General features: G+C 42.3%; 1 protein-coding gene across 1 annotated transcript; it reads right to left on the bottom strand.

Moving 5' to 3' along the window:
- Window positions 1–18,463: 18,463 nt before the first annotated feature.
- Window positions 18,464–19,384, bottom strand: LOC146021283 (olfactory receptor 2B8-like). The gene has a single exon (XM_083155077.1). The coding sequence runs from the start codon at window positions 19,382–19,384 to the stop codon at window positions 18,464–18,466; it is 921 nt and encodes a 306-aa protein (XP_083011203.1).
- Window positions 19,385–20,861: the final 1,477 nt, after the last annotated feature.

Genomic DNA, 20,861 nt, shown 5'->3' with positions numbered 1-20,861 from the left:
ACTGGACCAAGAAAATAGCACCAACTCTGGACACTGTTAAAAGGAAATTATTGCAGATATTGTATTTTGAAAAAAAGTATGCACGTTTGGAGCAGCAGTCCGGAATGCGGAGGTTTTTTGCAAAATGGTCGCCATTCATAAACACACTGGATGAAAGTACGAAATCACATGTCTTGTTTGATGCAGAAAATCTTTAATATAAGTCTAAATAATTTAGATTGAACCCTATCCAAGCATTGCATATATAAACAGGTTAAGATGAAAGGTTGTCCAAAGCAATAGAGAGATGGGGTTCATTATCCCCTTGTTATGAGACCTAGGCTGTCATAGGTGCATTTCATATCTTGGTTAGAATCCATTGGCATGTCTAATGGATGTACTTTGTGTAGATGATCTAAACAAAAGAGTTACATATTTAAATTATTATTCTTAGAGGAGTGGAAATCACCCCCCCCCTCCCTACCCCCCCCTCTAGACCCTCAGTCCGTCCACCCCTCCTATTCCCCATCCCTTCCCCCCTTCTTGTCTACGTGTATATGTTTATATTGTTTAGTTAAAGTAACAGGTGTAGATATGCTAAGGCTAAGATCTTTTGATATTATAATTACGTCTTCAAATGCCAATCTATGTTGGATCTGATGCCTTTTTGTTATTATTGAGGTCAGTATATCTGGAAAACAGTCAGAAATATTGTATATATAGATAATATGACATATTGTATTTAATTGTATTGATGGTGAGGACCAAATATTGAAACATGTCTCACCAATTTCTAATGTGTAACTTTTGTAACGTACTGATTGAAAAATTCAATAAAAAGATTTAAAAAAAAAAAAAAAGCCACCCCCCCACACACTTTTTGTATTTCTCATTTCACTTATATACCTAAAAAAAATTCCCCCTTTTATCGAATGACTGGGACATTTTTTCTCCTCATCCTGTGCCTCCTTCTGTCTAACAATATACACCTCTTTGTCTTCTTTATTCTGTGTTTTTGTGTTTTTCCTAACTCTTTTCACACAAAGGGCCTTATTCTGGTTGGATCGGGTGAACGCATGTGCAGACGGACCGCCCAAAGGAATTGCTCACTCTTTTAGTGAACGTGAGTCCGCCCACAGAACATCCGCACACGGACGGTGTAATAAGCCGACAAGTGGGAGTGGCGTGCATATGAGCGTACCGTGCTCGGAGGTATCTCAGCCTTCTCACTCGGAGACTGAGCGTGTTTCCCCGATCGTGAAAGGAAGCGTACGTCCGAGCACGGTGGCATACGCTTCACATATATGGTTCAACAATTATTTCCTTTGAAGTTACCTTCTGACAATTACCCAATTATCCTAAGTGTGATTTATTGATTGCTTCCTATTACCTCATTTGTCTACCTTAATTAAACTACAATTGTACCCTCATTACATGTATATTTCTTCTATTATTATGTGGCACTTTCCTCACTATCTATGTGTATCCCAATGTTTTATTTTTGTATTGATTTTGGTGTTTGTCTGCATGCTGTAAATAATGTCAATATTTAATATGTTCCTATTTATTTACATGTCTCGCTACCCTAAAGATATGTGTGATGTTTTACTCCACCAACAACTAACATTCATGCATTTACATTATTTGTTATTTAACCCAGAACCCACACATTCACACAACATTCATTCCTTACCCTTCACTTTAAATTACATATATAAGTTACATTACACATGTGTACATGTACCTATGTCCACCTGCCCTCAGAAACACTCTAACATGTTACTATAAAAACCACAGACAACTTCTAAATATTAATAAACTTTTATTTCAAAGAAATAACAAAAATTATAAAAAAGAAAATTAAAGTAGGCCGTACAGGCGACCAAGGAGCATGGCAATCTGTTCAAATGCCCCCTGTAGTTCTGCCACAGTCTGGGCCAAGGCCTCATGGTGCTGTTGAATTTCTGTTGGGAAAGAAACAAATTATTTTAGATTTTTATAACTTAAACACAAATTATTGGTAACTTTTTAATGAATACTAAGCTGTCAGTGAAATGTGAAGGTAACACACAGTTTAAAAGAGCATTGAAGATGGACCTGCTGTGAAGATGTTACAAACTACACACACAAACATATCACACTAGGTGATTCATCGCGCCCTCCGGGCGCTCTTCACACCGTCGTGAGGGGCTACGCCCCATTAGAAGTAGAGATATATGTGAGTGTGAGATCTAGTGTAATTGAGATAGAGATCGCAGAGAGAGATAGAAAGAGATCGCAGAGAGAGATAGAAAGGGATCGCAGAGAGAGAGGGATCGCAGAAAGAGAGAGAGAGAGGGATCGCAGAGAGAGAGAGAGATCGCAGAGAGAGAGAGGGATCGCAGAGAGAGAGAGAGAGAGAGGGGTCGCAGAGAGAGATAGAGAGAGAGGGATCGCAGAGAGAGAGAGGGATCGCAGAGAGAGAGAGAGAGGGATCGCAGAGAGAGAGAGAGAGGGATCACAGAGAGAGAGAGAGAGAGAGGGGTCGCAGAGAGAGATAGAGAGAGAGGGATAGCAGAGATAGAGAGAGAGGGATCGCAGAGAGAGATAGAGAGAGAGGGATCGCAGAGAGAGAGAGGGATCGCAGAGAGAGAGAGGGATCGCAGAGAGAGATAGAGAGAGAGGGATCGCAGAGATAGAGAGAGAGGGATCGCAGAGAGAGATAGAGGGATCACAGAGAGAGAGAGGGATCGCAGAGAGAGAGAGAATCCCTTTCGTGGGCACCCCTTCCCCCACCTGAGACCCCCCCTCCCGAAATTCGCAGGCACCCCTCCCCCCACCAGCGACACACACACACCCCAATTCACGGGCACCCCTCCCGCGACACACACACACCCCCCCAATTTGCGGGCACCCCTCCCCCCACCCGTGACCCCCCCTCCCGAAAATCGCAGGCACCCCTCCCCCCACCCGCGACACCCCCCCCCAATTCGCAGGCACCCTTCCCGAAATTTGCGGACACCTCCCCACCCGTGACACACACACACACCCCCAATTCGTGAGCACCCCTCCCCCCACCTGCGACCCCCCCTCCCGAAATTCGCGGGCACCCCTCCCCCCACCCGCGACCCCCCCTCACGAAAAGTCGCGGGCACCCCTCCCCCCACCCGAAAATCGCGGGCACTCCACCCGCGACCCCCCCTCCCGAAATTCGCGGGCACCCCTCCCCCCACCCGAAATTCGCGGGCACCCCTCCCCCCACCCGCGACCCCCCCCCTCCCGAAAATCGCGGGCACCCCTCGCCCCACCCGCGACCCCCCCTCCCGAAATTCGCGGGCACCCCTCCCCCACCCGTGACCCCCCCTCCTGAAAATCGCGGGCACCCCTCCCCCACCCCCGACCCCCCCCCTCCCGAAAATCTCGGGCACCCCTCCCCCCACCCGCGACCCCCCCTCCCGAAAATCGCGGGCACCCCTCCCCCCACCAGCGACCCCCCTCCCGAAAATCGTGGGCACCCCCCCCATGTGGGGGGTGCCATGCCACCTTCAGCAGGGGCTGTACGGTGAGTACAGAAGTACTCACTATGGATGTCTGGCCAGGGAGGAAGGAGCTGGCAGGAGAGTACACATGAGCCACTGCAGCAAACTTAAAGGCATCCTGGGTCACAGTAAGTGTGCTGGGGTGGAGGGGGTGGTGTTCAGCCGTGGGGCGGGGTTTGGGTGGTATTTGGCCAGACATGGGGAGTGGTGGGAGAGTAGGGGGCAGGAGCTTTGTGTAGGACATAGGATGTGTAGAACTTGTAATGCAGTTTCTGCATTGTGGATAACGGTGGATGGGCCTGTCAATCACCCGTGGAACCCCGCCCACCATTACCTACACTGCTTTTGAGTGATGGATCTGGCTAAATATATAAGAGATGACTTCAAATAACTGCCCTTTGCCTTATTTGCTGAATGTATGCAGCATTATATTGGCGAGGTTTGTGCAGTGTAAAAACAGGTCAAACCTCTGGACTTTAGGTATGCAGTATAAGGATCATTACATTGTTGATGCTTTACCAGTTTATCCTTATCAAACTGTAGTACAGTGGTGTCAAACTCATGGGCCTCCAGCTCTTGTGGAAATGCACGCCCCGTCATGCTGGGAAGTGTAATTCCACAACAGCTGGAGGCCCATAAGTTTTACACCACTGCTCTAGGATCTTGCAATGGATGTAAGGTGTGTCAATCACTGAAGGGGTGATGCATGGCCACTTTCCAAACCTATACCAACGGACCCATTGTTCCTGGAGGAGGACACCCCACAGGTCATGGTGAGCCTGGAGTGATGTGGAGGAACTAACAATGTTTTGGAGTGCACATATGCGGGTGTTGTGAATGTAAATGTGCATGTCAACATTAGGCACATTGTTTACTTACGTCTGCCATTGACATTCCTCATTTGAGGTGCTGTAGGTGGCCTGGTTGGGGATGGGGGACCAAGGAAGGATGACTCAGGGATGGGAGTAGGGATCAAGTTTGTGGGGTGTTGGGGTGGGTGGTGGGGAGTAATAGGGGGGTTGGAAATGGGGTGGGGATGGTGGGGAGTGGGTTAGGGCAGTGGAGTGGGTGGGGGCAGGGGAGTGGGTTGGTGCAGGGGAGTGGGTGGGGGCAGGGGAGTGGGTGGAGGTTGAGGAGTGGGTGAGGGTAGGGGAGTGGGCGATGGAGTGGGAACCAGCAAGAGCAGGTGCTGCAGGTGCCCCGTCATCTTCCTCCTCCTGCTGGTGTCCTTCTTCTCTAGCCCGGATTCGTGCCATGGCGCATGCTGCGATGTCAATTTGAATTGTAATTGAAGGTGGTGGAATATGTAATAAAAAATATAAAAAGTATTAAATATTAATGCAAAGAACATACTCAATTGATATTTAATGATTGTGTATTTAAAATGTAAAAATTATAAAACAAAACCTAAAACAACCACACAAACATACACACACATAAACTCACACATATACATACATATACAGTATACATACATATACATACACATACACACACATACCCATACATACATATACACATACATACACATATACATACACACACAATTCACATTTTGCTTAAAACGCATATGCACACACTCAATTTAAAATTACTTGCACCACCTCACATAGCGTCGGATTCGCCCCAGGAGATCCGGCTGACTCCTCCTGAGGTTGGACCATCCCCACTCCAGCTGGGCGATGGTCTGTGAAATGCCCGTGCGGGTGAATATCCATCTCCTGGCAGCATTATACGCCTGGCACTTCTGGGTGTTTGAGATATAAGAACCCAAGGGCCCCAGGTGCTGGTCCAGTACTTGGACCAGCGCCAGCAGCTCCCTTGAGCTGAAGGGTACAGCCTTAGAACTCATATTGGCAATGGCGCAGCAAATAATTGCAGGTACTTATATAAGTTATGCTGTTCACTGATTGGTTGCAAACATTCTTATTTGGTATAAACTTTATTAATCCTTTCAATACTAACCGTATGTGTGCGTTAAAATTTATGCCAACCTTTACCATTTACACGGGCGTACACATGCTTACACATACCGTCCATGTAGGGTGCGATTTATATGTATGAATTATACAATAGTAGAAAACCAGCTGCCCTACCTACAAGCATGTTTTCGCTGAATATTTCACATCTGCATACAATCATACCTACACGTTTGAATGAGGGGGAGAGGACGGGGAGGATGTCTGTCTGCACACTCTGAGTAAGGTCACTAGTATTTTGGACCTATGTTCCCCGCTATACTGTGTATGTTACGGGGGTGCCACTCAGGGTAACTGTAGTCGTATATAGGGAGGGGGTAGCACAGGAGATTGTGCAAAAAAGTAGTTACACTGGTTGAGTGCACACAAAGAAAATGCTTTGTTGTATCCTTGAATTTATGTTTTGTTTACAATAACAGAGTCAGTAAAATTGAACTTTTAATAAATGTTTTTCATAAAAATACCCCTTTGTTGTGTTTCCTTTATTTATATATAAACAGAGGGGAATGAATCATTCTAGGTGAAATAAAGAGTTAAAATCACATATACTTAGACATGGTGCTCATACAAAGAATGAGAAAAAGAGTTTTTTTTTAAAAAGTCAGAGCCCGTCTCTTGCTGCACTGTATTTGATTATATCTTTCTAATGGTGTGTACACACAGGGGCGATATGGCTTCCGATGTTGCCGATATAGTGCACATCAGAAGCCATATCGCAAGCCGATTGTGTACTTTTTAGGGCTTGCGAGCCCGATGCGCTGCCAATGCGCGCTCCCGAGTGAGCTCAAATCGGCAGCGACATAGTGAGGGCAGGCAAGACTATATAGTGCAGATCTGCACTATATAGTCTTTGTGCCTAAATACTCACTATAGCTCTGGTGGCGAGGGGGCTTCTCCTGGGGCTGCACGCTGCAGGGCTGATGACCCGAAAGTCCACCCTAAAGAGGAGGGCGGAGGGTGTGGCCTCTGATGTAGGCACGGCGGGGGAAGCTGTTGCTATGCCGTTGCCCCGGGTGTCGCAGCACGCTGCTATCTGCCATTGCCCGGCACCTAGTGACAGGTACTGTCCAGCTCCTCTTCTCTCCTTCATGCCGTGCGATGCGAGTCCCGATCCGATCAGGTCGCATCGGGACTCGCATCGCACGGCATCATGTCGGCCGTGTGTACACACCGTAAGGAGATTTACTGGGTCTATTTATATATTTAGATACATTGTTGCCATTAATTGGCTTCCAGCCCAGTCTTCTCTCTCCTTTGATGTATTTACATAGAGATTTGTACTGGCTATTATTGTTGCCAATTAGCTTCCGCTTGTTGGCTCTTATGGTGTGTACACATGGCCGACATGATGCCGTGCGATGCGAGTCCCAATGCGACCTGATCGCATCGGGACTTGCATCGCATAGCATGAAGGAGAGAAGAGGAGCTGGACAGTACCTGTCATTAGGTGCCGGGCAATGGCAGATAGCAGCGTGCTGCGACACCTGGGGCCGCGGCACAGCAACAGCTTCCCCCCCGCCGTGCCTACATCAGAGGCCACACCCCCCGCCCTCCTCTTTAGGGCGGACTTCGCTGCCAATTTGCGCTCACTCGGGAGCCCGCATCGGCAGCGTATCGGGCTCGCAAGCCCTACAAAGTACACAATCGGCTTGCGATATGGCTTCCGATGTGCACTATATCGGCAACATCGGAAGCCATATCGCCCACGTGTGTACACCCCATTAGTCCAGTACTTTTTCCTCTTAGGGAAAAGTGTGTGTGTGTAGGATGTTATTTTTATTATTTGTAACATTTTATTTCAAGCTCTCTCAGGGCTTGAGGTTATATTATTTGGTCAGGGGGAGGGTGGGGGATTTTGACATATATGCATGGTTTTACAGAGGTCTCTTGCCTTGCCCAACAATAGGAGTGTTATTGCAATCTTCCTTAAACACTTACTAGTCATTTTTAGGTTAGTTTGCCACTTTGTACTTTAACATATGTATTTTGATATCTGTGCACCGTTTTGTGTAGGCTGTGTTCCTATTGGGTATTGGGTGGCTTTGCATCTGCTGTACTCTCTGGCATTACACACCAAATGATTGTGTTTATACAGGAAATTTTTAACCAATCTTGGGAATCCAAATTCGGTGTGTAGTTTTTATTTGTACTGTGTCACATTTGAGATAGCGTTCTATATGGTTTTTACAGAGATCTCTTGCCTTGCCCAGTAATAGGAGTGTTATTGCACTCTTCCTTAAACACTTGCTAATGATTTTTAAGTTGGTTTGCCACTTTGCACTTTTAAAGGTTTGCCACTTTTATATGCTTGACAGTATTTATTTATGGTGTATACCAATACAGAGGTCCTCTGCCTGGACCGGCAGTTGGAGCTCCGCTATGGTCTCCTATTTAGGAGTTTATAGTAGTGGCTTATTCCTTAATGTGTCTATGTTCTTATAGATAGTAATGTATATGGCTGGGTATTGCCAATTAGGTAGACTGCAAGTGGCTTCCCCGAATGGGTGAGTAGTAGCGCTATTCCCCCTTACATACACATTGGTTCTACAGTGTAGACTGTGTAGCTAGGTATTGCTAGATCAAATAGCAAATGACTCCCCCGACTGGGTAAGCAGTAATGCTATTCCCCTCTACACACACATTTTGCTCCATGTTATATCATATACAGATTATTTCATAACATGTAGCTAGAGGGCGGGCTCTGAGAGCTCCGACACGTGTTTCACCTAATAAGGATTTGTCTCCTATGTAGAATTAAACCAATAAACCATAAACACATAAAAACAAACCCTCTGTGTTCTGATTCACCTAAAACAAATAAAGTAAGGTCACAACTAGAAATGAGTGGTTTGGTTTTGCAGGCAAAATAAATACATAATCATGGGGTTTCCAAGAAGAGCCAAGTCTGGGCATAAGTCTTTTTGCCAATTTCAATCTCAGAACCAGACAATTTTAAATTTTCCTGTAAATTTTGGATCTCACATGTTTTTACATTGTATGTACAGTAAAACTCCCTTCCTTGTGATAAAGCACCATTTCACGCCAGAGAGTACATGGAGGGTGTGGACTGTGGGGGTCTTTCATAGATGCCATTAAACACATTTGAGCCCTATGCATACTATGCCAGTGCTCAACATGTGCCAGGATGACATAAGCACTTAAAAATTGCACTCTCCATGCTCTACCCTGCTCTTAACTTTTCTCTGAGTTCACTCCTATACTATTCTATATCCAATAAGGGAAGGAAGGGGTGAATGTTGCCTACTATGAAATATGCTCATTAGATAATTGGGCCATTTTCCTAAGAGAGGCAATTAGGTTGCAGATCTCACCTACTCTCAAGATCCCTAAGGTATTTCCCAACTTTCTACTAAAACATGTTCATCTGAATCAGTTTCCACTACTAAATGCTCTCTTTCTGCCATCTCAGTTGGCCATCAGAAAGATGTATGGCAAGTCCTTGCCTTTGCATCTTCTGAGGATGCATTCCATTTTTTAGTGAACTGGAAGGATTTAGTCCAGAAAAGAGAAGTGCTTCAATTCCCCTGAACTGAAATACAAGTTGCACAATAAGTTTCCACATAAACCTTTAGTGCAATGTGTAAAATTTAAAGTGATAGGTATGCCAAAAATGATTTATCATTTGGTGCTAAATTCAAATCTCATAATTCTATATGTAAGTCTCAGGGCCAGAGTTTATCTGATGATTCTCCAAACCTGTACACTTACAGTATATAATCCATGGAATGAATACAGTATACAGTATGCATCCTTCAGTTGTGTTATAATGGTATGTTACAAATGTTTGGTGGAGTTATGTAGAATGGTACATTTTGACAACTGTACATAGTATAAGGCAGTTGGAGCTATGCGGTTCAGTTCTCCAAAAATCCAAATCCACCTTAATTTTGTGTATTTCAACCAAACCAAAACCCAGTCTTGATCCCTCCAGGAGATCAAATCCAAACTAAGTCCAAGTTCAAATCTTCCCACTATTTGTCATTTTTATTTTCAAACTATATTTTGGAGTACAAAAATTACATGATTTTAATGGTTTTTTTATTGATTTTTATATATTTTTTTAACAAAGATTAGGAATTATTGTTTTTATTAATTTTAAACTGAACTTATATCTGAATACAAAGCAAAACATGTAAGGGTGGATTTGCTAAAACCAAAGCACAATGATGAAATAGAACCAAAGCCAAAACACAAGAGTCCACCCACATCTCTAAATTTTTATTGGTTTGATTGTCACCATAGCTTTTACAGGGTGGAGTTTGTATATTCTCCCCGTGCTTGTGTGGGTTTCCTCCGGGTACTCCGGTTTCCTTCCACAATCCAAAAATATACTGGCAGGTTAATTGGCTCCCAACAAAATTAACCCTATAATGTCTGTGTGTGCGTGTGCATGTGGTAGGGAATATAGATTGTAAGCTCCACTGGGGCAGGGACTGGGGTGAGTGTTCAACTATTCTCTGTTCAGCGCTGCGGAATATGTGTGCGCTATATAAATAACTGGTAATAGTTGTTTTGAGTACCTGAAGCAAGTCTTATGATTTGCTGAGTCATCATAAATATGTTTTGCGCTATTTAATTAATTCAATAATTGTGAGGTGGAAGCTGTCTGCAACAGTAATTTGAAAAGGTTGCTCTGGCCCCAAACAGAGTGTCATCTCAGGCCTATGTGGCCTGATTCAGACCTATTCGCTAGGCTGAATATATTCGCAGCCAAGTGAGCAGGTAAATGCTTTCTGCCATATTGTCGAATGTCCGCCCCCTCGCCACCTGAATCCGCCTTATTGAATGATGAAATACTACAAACAGTCTACTCAGTGATTAACGTGAATCTACCTTGTCAAATATATTTGATCAAATCAACTCTATTGGCCATGTATACTCAGTATACTAGGAATTTTTTGTGGATTTCAGTGCAGCTACAAGCAAGGAACATGAGGGGAGGTGTGACATAGAAAAATCAGCGCTCAAAAATGAATGTTAAAACAGACTGGTTGATCTATTACAATACTTTTATTAATAGTATACTAAAAATAGATATATAGATTGAGTATCCCGTATCCGAAAATCGGTTATCCGAATTGTTCCAAAAACCATACATTCCATAAAATGAAAAAAAAACTTTTTTAGGGTCTTGTTTCCTAGCACGGTGCCCAGATTTTCTACGTATGCAAACGTAGTGAAATCACATCGCATCGTATGGGCCATTTTAGTGCCGTGCGATGCGATGCAATTTTTTTATGTAATTTATTCACTGCTCTGTATGCCCCAGGGGATCGCATCGCACATCCTGCAAAATTGCATGCGATCACATGCGATTTTATAGGGTGTGCGATGCCATTACATTAGCTATACAACAATATCATTGTATGACATACAATGATTTTACACCCGCCACTATCCATGGCGTAACGCGTCCTCTGATGTTTTCATAGCCTCACTATCTACGTCAGCGTGGATTTGCTTTTATGTAGTGTGGAGCGCAGTGAGCCACCGAGCTTGAAGCGTGGCGAGCGCAGTGAGCCCCACAAGGGGACGCGGATTACTTTACATGTATTACGTGTCCTCTCACCACACTTTGGGCTTGGTGGCTCGCTGCGCTCGCAACACTATATAAAATCAACTCCGTGGACGTGGATAGTGGGGGTATGAAAACGTTGGAGGACACGTTCCGCCGCCGTTCGCCACGCTTCAGGGTGGCTTGGATAGTGGGGGGTGCCTAAAACCTCTTGGTATGTCATACAATCATATTTTTGTATACCTAATGTAATGGCATCGCACACCCTATAAAATCTCATGCGATCGCATGTGGTTTTGCGGGAGGTGCGATGCGATGCGATCCCCTGGGGCATACAGAGCAGTGAATAAATTACATTTAAAAATCGCATCGCATGGCACTAAAATGGCCCATGCGATGCAATGCGATCTCCTACGCAGAATAGCCCACTAAGCAATTAGCTTAGTGGGCGCCGTGCTAGGAAATAAGTACCCTTTTTTATTTAGCTAAAAACTCACTGGGGACATTATAACCGCAGTACTGAGTACATAATATGTAACTGGCACTATATATGTACAATAAAATTATTGCTTGGCATTCAAATTCAATATCTGAGATAGTACACAAATTTTGTTTTGAAACCTTTTTTTTTTTAACAAATAAAATATATTTGTGTGTATTTTATGTGTTTGATGTGTTTATACAGCATAAATGCAAGATACTTCAAAATACATAATTGAAATATTAAAATATTCTGAAATACGGAATAATCCATTATCCAAAATTCTCCTGGTCCCGAGCATTTTGGAAAAGCGATACTCAACCTGTATAACCAGCATGAATAAAAGCAAAACAGTAAAACAAACGTGCACTGAATTCAGAGCTTTAAATAGTCTTCACCAACTGTTCAAGTGTCCCGGAGGGTCCTGAAGTTTATAGGCCCATAGATGAAGATGGTCATCCGGAGGGAGAACAGTGGATAGCAGGTTTTGCCAGGAGTGGCCCAAGATGGCACAAATAACCAACTCCTACCGCAGTTCTTTGTGCAGAAAGCAAGTCCTCAAGCTCCTACGGATGATGGTTGATGAATGATGTTTGTATCCAAAGCTGAAAGTGGAGCAGTGAGTCCAAACGTGGAAAGTTATAATCTGCCCCTCCCCTTCAGTGAGGCGTGACATACAAAGACATTTCAACTTTTTTGCATACATACATTAGATGTTTTACACTTCAATGATAAGCATAATTAGACAAGCATAGTTAGACATGTTGATTTGCATTAGTTTGTAGTACATTGTTCAATTGGCAGATAGCTAATAGAAAGAAGCTTCTCGTGGTTCTGGATGACTTGGCAGGGATCGACCTAAAGCGTCTACCCGATGGGAGAATGTAAAATAGGTTGTGTCCAGGGTAAAGCTTGTGTGCCGCAATCTTCACCACGCGCTTCTTTACCCTAGCTGAGTGCAGTTCCTGTACAGGGGGAGGTCAGCCCCAATGATCTTCTCTGCTGTCCTCACCACCCTTTGCAGTCTGCGTTTGTCGGACTCATGTGCCCCTCCATACCAGATTATGATCAATGATCAATGGAACAATTCATTATTCAAACAAAATTAAAATATGAGAATGTCCATGTGGAATAAGCAATAAAGTTATTTTTATGTTTTTATGAGTTGTTTTTTTTTAAACGTTTTAAAATGGTAAACATCCTGCGAAATCACTATCATCTTTATGGAGAGTTACAGTGGGCCAAAAAACTATTTGGACAGCCACCGATTGTGCAAGTTGATCCACTAAAAAAGATGAGAGAGGTCTGTAATTTTCATCATAGAGACACTTCTCCTGTGAGAAAAAGAATGTGGAATTTTTTTCTGGTACTTGTTTCCTAGCAGGGTGCCCGTTGGGTCCCATCGCATAATATTACTTAAGGTATGCGATGGGACCCAATCAGACCCGATTTTCGGGTTTTAAGAGCTTCTTGTACAATTTTAAAATCACATTGCATGCCATTACAATGGCATGCAATGCTATGCGACGCGATTAGACCCCAATTTTACATTGTACAGCCTCCCTGATGGCTGATTACAATGTTAAATGCACCCACACACCCGATTTTTAATTGTACACCCACCCTGATGGGTAATTATTATGTGAAATGCCCCCCCCCCCATAGTTAACGCCACCCCAGTATCAACACCAACCCGAAGCGTGGCAAGCGGCGGCGGTACGCGTCCTCCGACCTTTTCATACCCCCACTATCCACGTCGGCGTGGAGTTGATTTTATATAGTGTGGCGAGCGCAGCGAGCCACCAAGCCCGAAGCATGGCGAGGGGACGTGGAATACATGTGAAGTAATCCACGTCCCCTTGCAGGGCTCGCTATGCTCGCCACACTTCGGGCTCAGTAGCTTGCTGCGCTCACCACACTATATAAAATCAACTCCACGCCGACGTGGATAGTGGGGGTATGAAAAGGTCGGAGGACGCGTACCGTCGCCCCTCGCGGGCTCGCTACGCTCGCCGCGCTTCGGGTTGCCATTGATCGTGGCGTGGTGCCTGAGTGTCCCATTTGTGCCTTTATAACGCCTACTAACATGTGAGTGGGATAACAAAAATTACAACTATTTATGTTAAACATACCATCTGCACTATATGTGTCTTTTTTCTGAGTTATTTTCAGAATACCATCAGGACTCAACTTCAAATCTATTTTACATTTATGTAAGAAGGAGTGTTCTTTTCTTTACGTGTGGGATCGCTTAGTGTGACACCAATTTTGTCCTTTCGTGGCATGGTGTTAACAATGGGGGGGCATTTGACATACTAATTACCCATCAGGGTGGGTAAACAATTAAAAATCAGGTCTGGGGGGGGGGGGCATTTAACATAGGAATCAGCCATCAGGGTGGCTGTACAATTAAAAATCAGGTCTAATCGCATCGCATGCGATCTGGTCGCATGCGATGCGATGCGACCCGATTTCACAGACCCAATGCCATACAATGAAAATCATGGCGCCTTGCTAGGAAACAAGTACCTTTTTTTTTTTTTTACCAATTTCCTGTTTTTTATCACATTCTGCTCTCACAGTTGAATTGTACCTATGATTGAAATTACAGACCTCTCTCATCTTTTTAAATTGGTGGCTGTCCAAATACTTTTTTGCCCCACTGTATCACAGTATCACAAGAGAATACAGTATACTGTATATTCATACTGTATAACATGGAAAAATATAAAGATAATTTTTCAAAATGTAAAAAAAAAAGATATGTATTTCTATATCACTCTTATACAGTATGTGTTTTATTAGTTTTACATTTGAATGATTCTCAACATATTCTATAATTGTGAAACTCAACTCTCAGGAAGTTTGGATTTCTTGTATTTTAAATTTACATTTCTTATTTTAATAAAGATACAGGAATGCTACTTCTAATTTAGATGAAAATGTATTATGATTTAATTTATAATCATTGATCATCATATATTTGATACATTTTTGTATAATCAATGTTTAATTTCTGTTACAAATATACAAAATATATAAAAAGCAACACATTCAAACAAAAGTGTAAGGGTATTTTTAATTATCACAAGAAAAACAAACAGAAAACAAAAAACAGCAACAAGGCTGGAGGATTGGGTGGGGGGTGGCCAGTAGGGAAAGGAAACAAAGGAAGGGAGTTCGATGCTTGTGCTGATTATCTTTTGAATATGTATATTTAATTGCCATGATCCAGTCATATTGAAATTACCATATATTTGGATAGGGTTCAGAGGTTCATTTGTGTTTAAAAAGATTAAAAAAAAAACACAGTCGAGGAGCTGTCGATCAATATAATTGAACAAATCATAAATCAATGATTCAGTTAATATTTATAAAACATCACTTATACCTAGCCCAAGAGAGCTCACATTAACATTTCCCTTGAAATGAATCTTCAAAGTTCACACAACTTAACAGAAAATATGGATACAGTATTACTGTTGTTTGTGAATGAATCCATGATTTTTAATACACTTTAAAGAGTTAATGGTTGTTAATAGAACCAGTAGCTAGTTAAGCAATAAGCATTGATACTGTTCAAAATAAATAGATGACAGTAACCTGCCAGAAACTTATAACAATTGATGCAGGAAAGATTGTCAATACCAACACTCATACTAGCAAAAATACATATGGTAGATTTCCAATACCTTCCAGTTACTGGGCAAAGATCTATTAGGCTACCACCAAAGGTGAAATGAGAAGCAGAAGCCATTTAGACTGACCAAATAATATAATAATAGGAAAGTTCCAAGTATATGATTCAGTACAAAGCAATGTGGAATAAGTTGCCTATGACATACTTAGCTTTGTAATAAGGGAGGTCTTCCTGGTACAGCTGAGGAGATTCTGTTCAACAGAATTGAAATTCGGTACTTGTGTATTATCACGGCTCCCATCTCATCCCATCTCATTGCATACCATAATGCAATGAGATGAGATGTGCTGCGATGGGACCCGATCTTATACAATTTAAAATTGTATACCATTGTATATGGCATACAATGAGATGAGATTTTAAATTGTATAAGCACACTAATGGGTGCTTTCAAGGTCAATTGGCCCCCCAATAAGATTTTTAATTGTATAAGCACCCTAATGGGTGCCTACAATGTTAAATGCACCCCCACGCCACCCCCACTATCAACACCAACCCGAAGCGTGACGAGTGCAGCGAGCCCGCGAGGGGCGGCGGTACGCGTCCTCCGACCTTTTCATACCCCCACTATCCATGTCGGCGTGGAGTTGATTTTATATAGTGTGGCGAGCGCAGCGAGCCACCGAGCCCAAAGCGTGGCGAGCGCACGCGTAATACATGTAAAGTATTACGCGTCCGCTCGCCACGCTTCGGGCTCGGTGGCTCGCTGCGCTCGCCACACTATATAAGGTCAACTCCACGCCGACATGGATAGTGGGGGTATGAAAAGGTCGGAGGACGCGTACCGCCGCCCCTCGCGGGCTCGCTGCGCTCGTCACGCTTCGGGTTGGTGTTGATAGTGGTGGTGGCATGGGGGTGCATTTAACATTGTAAGCACCCATTAGGGTGCTTATACAATTATAAATCTTATAGGGGGGCTAATTAACATTGAAAGCACCCATAAGTGTGCTTATACAATTTAAAATCTCATCTCATCTCATCTCATCGTAAGCCATTGTATGCCATATATACAATTTTAAAATTCTACTGATGATGTTATCGATGATGCTGGTTATCGATGATGATGGTACTGAAGAATGCATAACATTTCTATCCATGATGCTGGTAGATGATGATGTACCTCTGGGGACTTTCTAACTTTAACACAATCCATACCACCCTAGCAATCTTCTTCAAATTCTACACATTCATCATATTATCTTCATTATTGTCACATCCAAATATATCACCATTATTCTAATGTATGCAAATCATCACATTTCCAAATGGTTTGAGAAGTTGTGGAAGACTGATGCATTATAATTACAGTGTCAGAATATACAGATGTAACTGCACTCATTGTTGCTGCAATATGGCCACAAAAAAATGTTTGGTCCAGCAAACTCAGATCACTATGCAGCACCATAGACATTCAATGCTCTTTTTTTTTGAGTCACATGTGTTATTTAGAGAATGCCAATTGCTACAGATCTTGTATAACAGGGAGCATGGCTAAATCGGTATAATATTAACCCATTATACAAAAAAATTGACACATACAGTACACTCTCTTTAGATTACCGTGGACTCAATATCTTCTTCAGCTTCAACATTTTTTTAAGGAGCAAATGTTTCCATTTTAAAGGAGACACACCTAGACTCAGGGGTACATTTTAAATGAAATGTGTGTTTCAAAATGCTGGACATTGCTGTCAGTTTGGAGGGGATAACTGCAGTAATTATTACTATGCAATATAAAATACTTCTACTTACATAAAATTCCATGGTACTTGTGTAGTTTCACGGCGTCACTAGATAGGATAGATAGGATACTAGATAGGATACGATTTAGTATGCGAATTGACATAAGATATCGCATAAGTTATAGTATAAGATTTACTATCCATTTCATTACCCCACTATCCACTAGGGCGTGGAGTTGATTTTATATAGCGTGGCGAGCGCAGCGAGCCACCGAGCCCGAAGCGTGGCGAGCGTACACGGAATGTATTTTATGGAATTGAATGCAAATGGCATGCGATATTGGTGACTTGCTTTGAAACAACATCCGTGTCCGCTCGCCACGCTTCGGGCTCGGTGGCTCGCTGCGCTCGCCACGCTATATAAAATCAACTCCACGCCCTAGTGGATAGTGGAGTAATGAAATGGATAGTAAATCTTATACTATATCTTATGCGATATCTTATGTCAAATCGCATACTAAATCGTATCCTATCTAGTATCCTATCTAGTGGCGCCGCGAAACTACTCAAGTACCAATTCCATTAACCTGACTACACTCATTAACCTGAATCCACACTCATTACTAGATCCCATTCACAATTGCAGGACTTTCTTCGGGCAGCACCAACCCTATGGAATGCCCTTCCACACACATTAAGATTCTTCTCTAACCTCCAAACTTTCAAGTTTTCTTTAAAAACTCACCTCTTCAGGCAGCTTATCAATTTCCAAAACCCCCACATAACTTCCTGTAGCATTCATATCTAACTGCATTTTATCAGGACTGTCTTGTAATCTGGTGGGACTGCCTATTATCCCTATAGATTGTATAGTTGCAAGCATGGCCCTTCTACCTCTATGCTGCTTTGTTACAACCCAGTTAGAACCCAATTAGTTTTATCACTGTTTCCAATTGTAAAGGGCAATGGTATATGCTGAGCTATATATAAAAAAGAACAACTGTAAATAAATAAATAATTAAATAAATAAATTACAATTTTTTTTATTGCAATTTCAAATTGCTATTGTATGATAATTATACAGGCTAAAAAGAATCCAACAAACACTATAAAAAATGAATAATCTCTTTCCATTACTTTCATAGGACCTTTCAGTTTGGTGGTGCAGTGTGGATCTTAAAATTGTCCATCACAAAGAAAAAGCCAGTTCTGCCATACTTTGTTCAGCAACATTTCTGCGGTTGAAAACATGATGGTCCATGTAAATATGTAATATAAACAAATAAGTCATTTTACCTTCTTGAACATGCTCAAATCCAGATGAAGTGAATAGTAGCTGGCATGCACCCATATCCCATTCACTTCGATGGGACCAGGCAGTGATGCAAACAAATGGGGAATGGTGTGCTGTGATCATATTGCATTCCTGATACAGTGTAGAAGAACACATCTGTACCATAGATTTTTTAATGCATATTATTCAGTGCAAATTATTCCTCAAAAAGTAACATACTATACAGTAAAATACTAATCTTAACTTAATATTGTTATGTTCTCAATCTAACCACTAATTTAAAGTAGAAAAAAATTATTGTTTTAATTTAAGAAAGGCTGATTTAACATCATTGTTCCTAAGACAATAAATTAAAGGATTCAGCATTGGTGTAATAATCACATAAAATATAGCAATAAATTTGTCTGTTCCTGTTAGAGAGCTTGACCTAGGTTTCATGTAGGCGGCCATAGCTGAGCCATAAAATATTGTCACAACTGCCATGTGAGACCCACAGGTGGAGAAAGCTTTCCGCCGCCCGGCTGAAGATTTAATTTTTAAGATAGATACAATTATTTGACTATAAGATATTACAATAAATGTGACTGGTGCCATGAGAACAATCACACCAACAATAAAAATAATAAATTCGATAAATAAAATGTTTTCACAGCCCAATGATAATACTTCTGGCACTTCACATAAAAAATTATTAATTTCATTTTTGTTACAAAGATTTACATTGAGTGTAAGAGTAACATGGGGAATAGAAAGAAAAAAACCACATATCCATGTGCCTATGACGAGTCTCACGCAAACCGTCTTACTCATGATGGTAGTGTAATGTAATGGATAACATATAGCTGCATAACGGTCATAAGCCATTACAACAAGCAAAATACACTCTGTTAGCCCTAAGGAAAGAGAAACATACATTTGTGTTGCACACTCAGCAAAAGAGATAATTTTCTTTACCGACATCAGATCTTTGAGCATCCTCGGCACAGTGGAAGATGAGTAGCAGAGATCCAGAAAGGAGAGGTTGCCCAGGAAGAAATACATAGGGGTGTGAAGGCTGACATTAGTCACAATTAGAAAAATGATGGAGATGTTTACAAATAATGTGACCATGTACACAACCAAGAAGACAAAGAAAAGAATAACTTGTGTCATGGGATTACTGGAAAGTCCAAGAAGAATAAATTCCTTTATAGCTGTGCCATTTTTCCAAGGCATTCTTTAAAATGAAACGGAAAACAAAACTCATTGATCTTTTATTCTTTTATTTACGTGGAGTGCAGCAGGCATAATGCGGGACTATATATATATATATATATATATATATATATATAGACTTTTGGTTTGCAGGATGGCACTCTAAATAGAAAAAAATCCCGGTGCCAGGAACATAAAGTTTTAGGACATGAAAAGCACTTACCCCCCTTGGTTGTAGAAGGATAGGAACCGGCACACGGGTGGATGGTGAAGAAAAGTTGATTTATTGTACAAACATGATTGCACACAACGACAGCTGTACACCTGACAGCTGTTTCAACCGAAATAAACCTCTGATGAAAACCGTTTATTTCGGTTGAAACAGCTGTCAGGTGTACAGCTGTCGTTGTGTGCAATCATGTTTGTACAATAAATCAACTTTTCTTCACCATCCACCCGTGTGCCGGTTCCTATCCTTCTACAACCAAGGGGGGTAAGTGCTTTTTATATATATATATATATATATATATATATATATATATATATACACACACTTCTGTAGAGAACCAGCACTCCAATGAATAAGGTTCGGCTGCCCCGGGTGCCTTCGGTGTGATATGGATATATGTAGCAATAATCCGCGTCACTCCAGGGGTCTTGGTTCAAATAAGTTTTACGACATAAATCATCAGCAGATAATCATTCCATGTGCTAACAACGCCAACGTTTCAGTGCCGTCTGGCACTTTTATCAAGACTGCACATGATGGTAACACTGTGACAACTGCTCGCTCGGCGGCGAGGACACATGATCGCACGGCAGCGATATGACAAGTACATTTATACTCACCAGTCCTCGATCCTTCCAGCGGCCGAGTGTGGGGTGCGCTCACTCCCAAGAGAGAATCGCATCCCGCTGACGTCAGTCCCAACTAGGTTGCTGAGCAACAGTACAGGACGCTGTCCCTGGCCGCCGGTCAGATCACGTGGACCGGAGGTCAACATGGAACCTGCAATTAGCGCAAAAGATACATGCAAGAGATACATAGTAGCAAGCATAGTACTGTACATGATGAATGTGCTGCATTGTACTCTAGTTGCAGGCTTATTTTAAAGAAAAGTGTGCCAGCTAAATCTCTTAGTTTGTGAGCAGAAGATCCACTTGGATTCAAGTCTGAGGAGATTGCCATCTCTGTCCCCTCCCCGGATGGAAGCCGGGATATGGTCGATGAGAATACATTTCATATCATTAATTGTATATCCAGCTTCTAGCCAATGTCTGGCTACTGGTTGGTCAGATCGCTTGGTCTGTATGGCCTGGTTGATAGATGATCTGTGCAATGCCATCCGTACACGAAATGTACGGATGGGTTTCCCTACATAATGTAGGTTGCATGGACAGTACAATAAATATATAACGTGTGTCATCTGGCACTTCAATACATGTATGATATGAAACATCTGTTCCCGATGGGGGTGCTTAAATAAGTGGCCCGTAA

Source organism: Crinia signifera, chromosome 7 (genome assembly GCF_055691185.1).
Source record: "Crinia signifera chromosome 7, ASM5569118v1, whole genome shotgun sequence".
Classification (NCBI taxonomy): domain Eukaryota; kingdom Metazoa; phylum Chordata; class Amphibia; order Anura; family Myobatrachidae; genus Crinia; species Crinia signifera.
Note: the sequence above shows the minus strand (reverse complement) of the source record. Positions and strands in the feature narration are given on the sequence as shown.

What these genes read in the sequence shown, in the direction of transcription:
- LOC146021283 (XM_083155077.1), bottom strand. Translation starts at nt 19,384, where the DNA reads ATGCCTTGGAAAAATGGCACAGCTATAAAGGAATTTATTCTTCTTGGA.